The sequence below is a fragment of the Mangifera indica genome, chromosome 1 (assembly GCF_011075055.1).
Source record: "Mangifera indica cultivar Alphonso chromosome 1, CATAS_Mindica_2.1, whole genome shotgun sequence".
Taxonomy (NCBI): Eukaryota; Viridiplantae; Streptophyta; class Magnoliopsida; order Sapindales; family Anacardiaceae; genus Mangifera; species Mangifera indica.
The window spans coordinates 25732368-25743909 of record NC_058137.1 but is presented as its reverse complement, the minus strand read 5'-3'; the positions used below and the strand labels follow the sequence as shown (position 1 = coordinate 25743909).

The 11542-nt window shown below is 35.1% G+C and overlaps 2 protein-coding genes across 3 annotated transcripts; both read right to left on the bottom strand.

Annotated features, from left to right (window-relative positions):
* Positions 1 to 80: 80 nt before the first annotated feature.
* On the bottom strand, positions 81 to 2382 carry LOC123216965 (30S ribosomal protein S20, chloroplastic). The gene is made up of 3 exons (XM_044637680.1): positions 2137 to 2382; positions 1548 to 1714; positions 81 to 458 (listed from the first exon to the last, which is right to left on the bottom strand). The coding sequence occupies exons 1-3, from the start codon at positions 2297 to 2299 to the stop codon at positions 222 to 224; spliced, it is 567 nt and encodes a 188-aa protein (XP_044493615.1). The 5' UTR covers positions 2300 to 2382; the 3' UTR covers positions 81 to 221.
* Positions 2383 to 2871: 489 nt separating this feature from the next.
* LOC123216940 lies at positions 2872 to 11308 on the bottom strand. Of its 2 annotated transcripts, XM_044637629.1 has the most exons (17): positions 11116 to 11306; positions 10960 to 11023; positions 10420 to 10528; positions 9959 to 10021; positions 9028 to 9128; positions 7380 to 7446; positions 7202 to 7273; positions 6721 to 6882; positions 6178 to 6251; positions 5986 to 6083; positions 5774 to 5881; positions 5007 to 5104; positions 4331 to 4468; positions 4138 to 4185; positions 3672 to 3786; positions 3238 to 3335; positions 2872 to 3145 (listed from the first exon to the last, which is right to left on the bottom strand). In XM_044637629.1, the coding sequence occupies exons 1-17, from the start codon at positions 11186 to 11188 to the stop codon at positions 3059 to 3061; spliced, it is 1575 nt and encodes a 524-aa protein (XP_044493564.1). In that variant the 5' UTR covers positions 11189 to 11306; the 3' UTR covers positions 2872 to 3058. The 2 variants fall into 2 exon arrangements, with proteins under 2 accessions (XP_044493564.1, XP_044493574.1); XM_044637639.1 differs by lacking the exon at positions 9959 to 10021 and having other exon boundaries at positions 11116 to 11308.
* Positions 11309 to 11542: the final 234 nt, after the last annotated feature.

Below are 11542 nucleotides of genomic sequence, written 5' to 3'. Positions count from 1 at the left end.
CTTCTGTTGCTATCCTGTGTGAGGATTCAGTGGTTCTCCCTGTGAACCTAAATCCAGCCATGACCATTTTGCAAAGTTAATGACAGATATAATTCCACATGCTTTTAAAAAGGTGTCCTGGAAAAAGACGCAATACATTATATGATAACGAAAAAGTCGAGCAGTTCACAACCTCTACACAAGAAAACAGAATAAATTTCCCCCAATTTCTCCCCTGTTGACTAGGCAGTTGCTGCTGGAGCTGCATCTGGGGTATACCAGCCATGGTGGATTTCCACAGCCTTTTTTCTTCTAGCAAGGCGAGACTTTCTTCGAGCTCCGGTATTTCTGTGAAGTGTTCTCACTTTCACTGCTTTGTCAATTACTGAATATGCCTCTGCAATCAGCTTCTCAATTGGACGGACTTCCTCAGGTTGTGGATCAGGTTTCTTCATGAGCCCATCCAGTGCTTCCAGAACCTGGAAAAATCAAATCAATGAAATCGATCAAATTTCTATTACAACAATCAGATCGCAGGATAGATTTTAAGAGCAAAATCTGATAGAAAACCATCTCATCTTTTACTATCACCCATTCAGATGGACTGCTCTGACGTGCTAACTACACTGTGTTTATATGAACACTCGACAACATATGCAAACACAGACAGACATGAGAGAGAGAGAAAGAAAGAACAGTTGCACATAGTCCCATAACAACAATCACCCACCATGAAAAACTATACTCCAACTTACTAGTATGCCTCAAGGAATATCTTTATCAACTAATCTAAATTCTTGTGCATTATAAATACCTGACATTTAAAGAGACCCAATTGCACATGAATATTAGTGTTCCCTGATGGATGAGAGGTAGGATGCAAAAATTACTATTTCCCAAGGAAGTACTAGTTAACATGGCCATATTTAGAGGTTGAGAAAGTACCACCCTTGATGGAAATATTTACGTTCATTTAAATGTACACATGTGAAGAAGAATACACAGTAAGAAAAAAGCTTTTGAATTCCTCTATTCATTAAATAATGTAGTACAGGCAATAAGCAAGTGAAAAAACTCATATCTTATACAACCATGTCCTGAAATGCAATTGTTAAGAGGCTATAAGTGTTTCATATTATACAAATATGTGAAACGGTTAGAAGCAATTTAAATGAAAGCCATCTTCTTTGCAAATAAAAAGAATTCTAATTGTAGGATGGAGATGTGGTTAACTCTAAAACAATTTAATAAATACTATACAACTAGTAGCACTTGTTAGTACTTCTCTGTGCTCCACATGAAAAATATAAATGAGCATATAATAGCAGCGAGGATGCTATATCTTCTGCACATATCATATGATTTTAGAAACAGAACACGGAAAAAAAATGGTATCCTACATATGAGAAAAAGACAATAAATCACCTATAACACACCAAAAAGCACTCAAAACTTCAAGAGATAAGACACTTGCCACATAATTCACACTAATTTTTTTTAATATATTAGAAAAAAGAGTGAATAGGCCAATAGAATCAATATCAAACACAACTTAGCAACAATGATACCTTCTTCATGCGGGTTTTGATTTCGGATTTCCTAGATTTGTTGTAAATACGCCTTTTCTCGGCTTGGCGAGCTCTTTTTGCAGCTGAATCAGCTTTCTTCTTTGGAGCTGCCTCGCAAACAACTGAATGACGAATTGGCCTCTGGATAGTGCTCATTGTCAAAGACCCTAAATCCACAAAACACAAGGAAATTCACTCAAAAGCATCAACAAGAAAAATCAAGTTATTTTGGTTGTTAAAAGACTCAAATTCGACTGAACTACTTGTGAAATAGGGTTCACCTAAAACATCCAAATTTAACATTTTCCCTAGAATCAACTCAACCGACCAAACAATGGACCCCCTAAACAAAATTTAGCATCTTTGTTATCAAAAGCCTAACTTTATTCAACTACAAAAACTACCGGGCTAAACTGAAGTTGGTAATTTCTTTTTGCCAATACTTGAAAACCCAGAAATTGAAACAGCAGTATCCAACATTTTCTTAAAGAGTTTTCTAACAAACCGAATAGAAACAATAAAAATGATCAAAAAAGAGCGAAACAGAAAGACAAGCAAGCGTATAGAGTCATAACTCACAGGACATTACCTTTGGAGAAGGCATTGTGAGAGAGGTTGGTGGAGAAGCTAAGAGAAGTGAAAGGGGCCAATTTTGAGTGATGATCAGAAGAGTTGCCGTTGAGGGAAAGCGTTTTGAATCTGGACTCAATGTTCAAACATGAAGATGATAAGCAGTGGATTGCACTTGCCATCTCTTCGAGGATATAATTTCGCTCTGCTTTGTATTTGCTTATCCACTCAGAACGGGTATGGGCAGGGTGGCGATAGATAGTGAAGCAGTGTTATATCATCCTAAAAAAAAACCGACAAGTCGTTTACATTCAAGTTTCCAGCGACCGCTTGCCGTTTTAACAGGCTGGAAAATGTTTATCCTTTTAAATCACATCTACTAATAAAAATTAGGGTTTCTTCTTTTTTTTTTTTCTAATATTAAAAACATTCCATATTTTTCAATCAATTTAAGTTCATCCAAATATCCAATTAAGTGATTAATTAATGCTGTCTTATAATTAATTATATAATTATTTGTTCACAATTATAATATTAAGATAAGCTATTGTATATCTTCATTCTCAAATTTTCCTTCAAAGTTAGTATTCACCTAGACTTACCAAGATTTTCTTTGACGGCTGATGAAAGATCATACACAGAACACGCTAAATCATCCATGACATGTAGTTAGACTAGATTGTAATAGACGCCCATACAGTAGGGTAGTATAGCCGTTCACTAACCAGATGACAAAAAACCCCTAAAAAATACATTTGAAAAGGAAAGTTGGGCGTGCATGGAAAAGGTTGAACGCCCATACACTGACCGTTAATATAGAAATGTTTCTGCAAATTGAATGTCAGCAATTTGGTGGAAATCCCCAACTTGTACACAGTAAACTTTATTTGCACACAGTAAAATTTATTAGTTCACAGTCAACCTAGTAGAAGATACAGAATCTAAAATCTCTCAGCTGTCATCACTACAGGTTGTGTTTCCTGTTGCTTTCTTGCTAGATATGGCCCTCTTCTCACAGCTTCCTCCAACTACACAAGCAAATTTCATTCGTGTCATTGAGGGAGATGAGATCCGAAAAGTGGAGTAAAGACCAACAGAAAACATTAAAGAGAGATCTAACCTTTCCAGCAACCCCAGCCAGAGTAGGGTCGCCGATAAGTTTACTTGATATGAATGCCTTACGGATTGCCTTGCAACAATTGTATCTAGCTTCCATACCTGAAAAAATTTCAGTAAATTACTGTCACGAGAGAAAAATGGAGAAAAAAGTCTGGCAACTCAAAGCCTAATGAAACAAGCAAATGATTGGGAACAATGAGCAAAGAGAATACTCAAACACCCAATCTAGAAATTATTATAACAATAAAACTTTGTGTACCCAGTTTTAAGTACTTATTTAGATAGTCGGATGATATGTTATCATGTAATTAATTAATTTTAAATTAAAGATAAAATAACACTCAATCACATAATGATATATCATTTGAGTACTTAATTGGATACTCATAGCATTACTCTTCTTATAATAACAAACACATGGTGTTAGAAATAGACCTATTTTTGTCGATTCTGTAGTTGCATCAGTTACTATATCTATAATCTCTGGTTTTGAGCAAATCTCCATCAAGCACCAAGGCCGAACCACCAATCCAGCTATCATCCTATATCCCTGAACATATTCCATTATAGGGCCATATCAAACATCTTTGATGAAGCAATAAAGCACAAACAAGATCCGCCAGAACAACTACTTTTTCTTGCAAGCTGAAGCATATAAAATTTTATCAATATATCTCAAGTTACTTGGTTCCTTGGAGGAGTTAAAAAGGTATTGAGGAAAGAAATTATGAAGATGTCACTTGACTCACTTCTAACATTCTTATGAGTTTCTTCACGTGGATTGCCTAATCCACCTGACTTCCTAGTATAGTTTTTTATTATTAGTAAATTTTCTTGATTGCATCAGAGAAAAGGTATTGTGAACATGTAAATTCAAACATTATGTATATGAAATTCTTACCGCCAAACGGATTTCGGCAGCTTGTTGAAGAACTGATAAGAACAGCCCCTGCAGTTGTACCACAAAACTATACAGAACTTCTATTTGGGTAGTGTAAAATGACTAAGAAAAAACATATGAATAAATGTTTTTAAACAAAGAACACAGAACGTGCACTTAAAATGTATTTACAATGACTAAGTAAAAGGCTTACTGATGGAGTTAGCTTCGAACTCCTAGATGCTACTTCATATATCATCCGTCGTAGGCTTTCTTCTGCATTACTGTTAAGAATTATGTTGTGTTCTGCTCGAGGTTCTCCAGCTATATTTGCAAGAGCATGAAGAGCAGCCTGATTTTCAATCATGAATCATCTAACTAATATATAGGAAGGAATAAAGAAATGGTGCAGCAACTGGAAGCTTTGCAGAATATTTTATACAAAATCACTTTGAGCACATTCTTAGAGCTAATTTAATTCATAACGCTGAGGATACACCATTCTAAATTTCATGCTCTGTTCACAATCAACGGAATTTAGTTATCAGTTTGATCAAAACCAATGTCATGCTCCAATAAGCCAAGACATCATAAGTTTCAAGTTTATATCAAGTTATTTCACACAGGTAATGAGAAAATTACATCAAATTATTTCACAGGCAGTGTGCCAGTGCAACACCAACATGTTTGAAAAACCGACCAGTCCACAGAATGGAGGTCATTATTGTTATGAGAAAATCACCTTCTCTATGCTCCTAATTTCATTAAAGTTACATGAATATCATATCCATCTTTCTTTTCCCCATATGTTTTGATTTGAGGAATCCTCTTATTTCTACGTGTGACCACAAACAATGGAGAGACAGATTAAAAGGATCTGATGCACTCACCAACTGCTTACTGCATCCCTGCTTATCAAAGGCAGCATCAATTACATGTCTCACAGCAGATGGCACACTCAAGAGTAATGATGCAGCCCCTTGAATGGCTGAAAGCAACACAAATCAGATGAAGGAAATAAAAAATGTTTTAGAGAGCTTCACACTCTAGACCCTTTTATCTTATAGCTTAAACTTTTGGCTCACATTCTGACATGATATTAGAGCAACACTCCTAAATGTGATCAAATGTTAACTAGAAAAGATACTAAAACAAAACTCCTACATGTTTGTACGAAACAGACTATGGCCCACATTAGATGTCGGAGGACTTGATGCAGCGTTTATCTCTGGGTCCTTATCTAATAGGTTAAACTTTTAGATCAAGTGGTAGCTTAACAAAACTATTACAGATGTCAGGTATCAAGCTTTATGGATTAAGCAAGCTATTTAAAAATTTCTAATATTATTTGTAAAAGATGAAGCAAAATGCTCAGAAGACTAGCTGTCCATATGTTACCAAACCAACAATTTTTTTCATACAATTTTTATCATTTTCCCAAACTCTAAAAGAACTCCAATAGATTGAATGGGATTCAATCCCCAAGGCCTATTACACAACTCAGAAGATCCAACCAACATAAGCCACCCTCTAGACAAAATGGTTAAAAAAGAAAAAAAGAAGTATAAAAGAGAAGATCACAAATACATAACAAATACAATTGAGTCATCACATGGTTGTTATCTTCCTAGTCTGTCATAGCTAAGGGCATACTTACATGAACCTATTTGACCCAATGCTTCTAGTGCAGATTCACATTCGTCGGTGTCTTGACTTTCCAAAAAGCCTAGTCTTCCATCAATAGCTGAAATCACAGTATTAATGCCTGAAATGGGAAGAAAATCCGTACATCACAAACCATTGTCCAACACTCCTCAAACAATATGCTTCATCAACATCTACAGCATCACATGTAAGCAAAAGTCTTACTAGGTTCATCAATAAACATTCGTGCATTCTCATTGGATAGAAGCCTTCCACTTATCATCATTGCTCTTGATCTTAAAATTGTTTCCATAGCTGAATTGCTACCAAAGATATAATATGGGAACAGAAAATTAATTCATCAAGCATATAAGAGATTCTAAAAGCTAGAGTGAAGAAAGATTCTCTCTCAAATACCCAATGATAGAACAAAGTAGTTGAAGAAGGGTGGTCTTAGACAAGAATTCTGCACCATGCTGGATCTCTGCCAGCTTTCTCCATTAAGCACACATAACAAAAACAAATTAATAGAGCACAAATTTTGAATTATAAAATAATAAAGAATATTAAATCAAGCATTATCACCTACGTGGGAAATTCCCTTGTTTCACTTAGTAATCTTATATAAACAATACCAGATGTAACAGACTTCATCTCATTTGATAGCTCAAGTAACAGAAATATACATCCATGAAACCTACTTCAACAAAATGGAAATAAGACGAAAAATTAACACATATGACAGGCAACACTTCTATGCTCGTCTGATATGCAATAACTCTGACTTGCACTTCAAAATAAGTGTTTGCATCAAAATAACTGTTAAGAGCAAACACAGCTGACTTGTCCAGATAGAAATTCTTCATACAGAGAAGTCAGCAAATACTAAAAAGACAATATGTGGAGATACACACAGACATAGGAAAGAGAAAGACTTTATCTATATAATTAACAGCCAACCTCATACAGGAGCTCCATAATGCTTAAAGTTGCAAGGGTGTCATCTGGATTGCTGACTCCTGCCTCCATTAAACTAAGCAAATTTGAATTGTATATAACTGAGGCCACAGAGCTTGAAACTGAGAATAGCTTCACTATCAAAGATAAGACACGAATACGTCCCTGAAAAGTTACATGACTGCATCATTAAGACCAGTACCAGAGTTTCTTGCCTCCTACACAACAGTCAAAATTCAAAAGGCTGCTCTAACTACTTGTTGAATCACAAAGGAAGTACTGAAGCTGACATTTTTACAGTAAAAAAATTAACAAAAGTGAAAATGTTTACATGGCTTAAAGCAATCAACAGAAGTGATAGGTCTGGTCTCCACAATTATGTCCATAAATACAAGCTAAAATTTTGATAATCTTCATAATTATCAAAAGTTGTCATGCCCAATTACAGAGGATTTAATCTAACATAAGTCATAAATTCTCATACCAGAGATGAACTTCTGGATGCTAAGTTTCCAAGGTGTGTAGCTTCATCATCTTTGGCTGGAAAAATGATGTCCTTTATAAAATTTGCATCACACCATTAGTAATTAAATTAACATTCTTTAAATTCAATTGTTAGAAGTTAGACTAACAGATCAAAATTACAGAAGCCAAATCCTTACAATGCCTTTTGGAAAGCCAGCTAACTTCTTTATTGTCTCCACTGATGCAGCTGCAACTTGCTCATTGCTACAGAGAAGGGAAAAAAATGCACTCATGAATTTTGCACAAAAATAACTATTAAAAGAAGTAGAATTCAGGATCTAATATTTCATCCTCAGACACCGAGACTTCTTAAAATATGCTGTTAGGACTAATGTTTATATCTCTCGTAGGAAAAGAAAAAATAAAGAGGGGAGGACAGTTGGCAGCAAACAGGAAGACAGGAGGGTCTCAACTCTGCTAACAAGTCAGCAACAGGAGAAAGGGATACGTGGCATAACATTAGAGGAAGAGAAGAAGAGATTAGTTGAGGAAAAGGAGAAAAAGGGAGCAGGTGGAAGTACAGAGGCAGGAGGAAAAATTTCAGGAATGTGGAAGGCAGCGTGTCAGCCTATCGGAAGCTGAGCAAGGAAGATATTGGTTTATTGTGTTTTGTGTTTTTGTGAATTTTTTAGGAACCCAGTCTTACTGTATTTGAGCTTGAGCTAGTGAGGGAACCTGTTCCAGTTCTGTACTTATGTAATTATCAATTGTATTAGCTGGGAAATAGTCATTGTATTGATGAAGGAATGTTGTAATTAAGTTGAAGAACCAATCAACACAATACATATTTTCTGCTCTATTCACAAATGAATGTCCTGTCTTTGGCTGAAAATTACTTTGCTGCTGCATCATCATCAGATTGGTGATTGAGTTATTGTTTAAGGTCTTGCCTGGAGTTGCATTGGTGGTGAAAGGCTCAGGTACGCATCATATGCAAACCACAAGAAACCAATTAAAAGTATTGCGTGCTTCCAAAATTTACCTAAAAATTCAAAGCTCTAATAAATCTTTTCACATGTCATACCATATAAGCTAACTCTACCAAAGTTATTCCAACCAATGAGCATTCCCAAGAAATAATTGGACATGCCTATGTAAGCTAACACGAATATCTTTTCTTTCCCCTTTGTGGATCAGAAGGACTAAAAGAATAAATATACCATATTGATGTTTTCTATAGAAAAACACTAACTGAAGACTAACTACAAGAGACCACCAAAGAAAAAGTATACCGAAGGAAGCTAAAATAAACACAATCAACAAATTTGCCACCTTCAAGGCAGGTTGAGGTGCCCAACAAGGTGATCCCAAAGAGATGGAGAAAAAAACATAGATGTACGAAGCAAATAAAATCTACTTTATTCAAAATAATCACATATTAACGTAATTATTTCAGGGATGAAACTGATTTGCATCACATAAATTTCTATAAGTGCTATTATGTTGATTACAAGCAACAAAACAATCATGATGGAAGATAACTTCTAGACATAACAGTCAGGTATGTGTGAATAATCTATGCTTGATCAAACTTTCAAATAGTGTAATCAAATTATGGCACAATAAATACTGTGGCCTCAATTAGAAAGGTATAATAGCACTGAACTTTATTGCAAGATTTCGCTTCACTGGAGCGCAAAGGCCTTCTCATTTTCAATTTTCTTTCGCATTAAGTGGATTAGATATAAAAAATAAAATTAAAAAAGGAAGATAAAAACAAAATTTCCTATCACAAAGAATTGAAAGACCTATCTAAACCAAGATTTGATAAACATCATTTCTTACCCAGCAACTAGGCAATCTAGCAATAGTTGATATATCTCATAGTCAACAATCAACTCTATAGCATGAGTCTCGTCACCAGAAATATCCAGAAGGCAAGCAACCTGAGACAGTATAGGGAATTAATAACAGTGATATGGAAACATCCATTACCAATGACACATATAACTACACAAGATGCTTACATTTAAGCAAGCAATTATAAGTTGCACCAAAATATCAATTCCATTTAGTAAGTTTACAATAAATTGTTTCATACCAATAATATTCTTGGACTTGAAACTTCACTGATAAGAAACTTGAATGAAAAGAGAGCATTCATGGGAAGTAGCTACGAAAAGGGTTGAACCATAAATACCATCCAAGATAGTGAAAGATGCCTGATAATAGTCTATTCCTTGAAAAACCAGTGAAACAGTACCTACTAAAGCATAAACTACTCATTTTCCTTCCCCAAAAGTATAGAATGATAAGCCCAAGCAACAGCAATCACGCAAGAGCAATCATACCAAATCATATGTACTCTAAACGCAAACAAGTCTAGATCTCTTTTTTTATTTATTTATTTCTATTTCATGTACCTAGAATAGATCTTTCTGAGAAGGAACTTCTTGTTTTTGTTTTATCAATGCCTATAAAGAAGGATACGAACACTATGCTAAGGAAGCAAGGCATATCTCTTGTTAGTATATCTACAATTATAACACAAGGATGAACTCGATAAAGAATGGAGTGAAATACACCAAACGACTATTGCAATATAAGTGAGAATTTCACAAGTAATTATAATTCACTTTTTAAACATTGCTTAAGCAAAACTGAAATATAGTGGCAACAATGAATACAGAACTCTATCGCATAAAACATCCAACAAACAGGTGCCCTGTTATCAGAAACATCAAAGTAAAATTCAACATGTTACACATGAACTCACAGTCTTGCAGGCCAAACATCTGACTAATTGAGATTTTGTTTTCAGACCTACTTGTACAAAAGCCTGAACAAACAGCAAAAGGAAAAGCATGAGGAAAGTTGTTCAACAACCTTAGATGAACTTCATTCTCATTGTGAATTCTTAAAGGTAAAGTGATGTCAAGATAAAAAATTCCAAACAAACTTATTCCCAATTCAAGTCATATGCTGTTGTCTTACAAAGATATAATGTTCAATACTTCAGCAATATGCTCAAGGAAATGAGCAATTTTACTGGCTTGAGAACTACACATTATATTCTGTGGAAGAATACAGAAAAGCCAATTTTCAGGTAATTAAATGCAAACCTCACTCAACATATTCACTCCATCACATCACTCTATGACACAGCCCACAGAGGATACCACATTACAGATGAAAAGTTTCATTCTGCAGAATGAAAAAAAAAAAGTGTATGCATACCATGTACTGAGGGATAAGAGAGGCACCATATTTTGTTTGAAATATCCTTTCTAAACAAGCAACCAGGGTACTTTCTAAACTGGGTACATGGGCTTTCGTTTGTAAAGCACTGCAAATAGGAGAAGAATATTACATAAAAACCAAACTCCACACAAGACAGAAATATCTTATAGGATATGTTTCCAAAACACGTTCAATGCTTTAAAACAAAGGCAAATCATTACGAAAGACCACAAACTCAATCTAAATGTTAAATGCTATTCAAAACTGAAGCAACCTAGTGCAAGGAATTATAAAAGCCAACTTAGACAATAAACGCTAAAATGAACTGCCGACTTATCAATCTAAGCTCAATCAGTAAGATTTCAAGTAGAGCCCAGATATCGCTAAAATGTAGAAAATAATCAGTACATATTTGTAAAATAAAAAACGTATAAGCTAATATTATTAAAAAATTATAAAGCAAACTTTACAGGTATATAAGCCAAACTAAAAATAACAGGGTCTATTACTTCACAAATGAACAAATGTTTCAGTTACTTGATTATGACGGGAAGGGGATAGCGGTCGAGGAAGTCCTTAGCCGCCGCGTCGTTTAGAACACCTGAAATGCAGTGATTACAAAGGATTATTCAATATCTTCTACTTGGCCGATTATCTCAATGAAATCAAATAATAAGTTCGATTAATACTTACCAGGATGATTAGCGAAGTCAGAAGCCGAGTCAAGTAACTGAGTCGGATCGGCTATTGCGAACTCTTCGTCCATTGCTGAGAAAGCGCCGAAGCTTTGCTTGCTGCAAAAGCTATAGCGGGTAGCAACCCAGAATGCGAGTTGGAAATAAATAGAAAAGTTTGAAACGGCGCGTGCCGATTGCCTTGGGTGCGTGTCACGATATCCTGCTGGAGCAAACCGACCCAAGTCACCGAACACGGGTCAGGAAAATCCGGTTCAACAATGACCCAACTGTGCATTTATAAGTGTTTTCTTATCCTTTCTCACCCTGTTTAATAACAAAAATTTTTCATCAGCCATTCAATTATGCTTACAAAATCATTAACTTTAATACACAGAGAAGTGAAAAGACAAAAATGCCCTTAAATGTTTAACTTATAAATTTTA

Bases quoted from the DNA above. Each gene is read 5' to 3' on its own strand.
- LOC123216965 (XM_044637680.1), bottom strand. From the start codon at position 2,299: ATGGCAAGTGCAATCCACTGCTTATCATCTTCATGTTTGAACATTGAG. The intron at 1,715-2,136 runs GTAATGTCCTGT...TTGTGGATTTAG, and splicing joins TCACAATGCCTTCTCCAAAG to GGTCTTTGACAATGAGCACT. The intron at 459-1,547 runs GTATCATTGTTG...TGATTTTTCCAG, and splicing joins TCAAAACCCGCATGAAGAAG to GTTCTGGAAGCACTGGATGG.
- LOC123216940 (XM_044637629.1), bottom strand. From the start codon at position 11,188: ATGGACGAAGAGTTCGCAATAGCCGATCCGACTCAGTTACTTGACTCG. The intron at 5,105-5,773 runs GTAAGTATGCCC...TGTTGCTTTCAG, and splicing joins ATTGGGTCAAATAGGTTCAT to CCATTCAAGGGGCTGCATCA. The intron at 3,146-3,237 runs GTTAGATCTCTC...TTGCTTGTGTAG, and splicing joins TGGCTGGGGTTGCTGGAAAG to TTGGAGGAAGCTGTGAGAAG.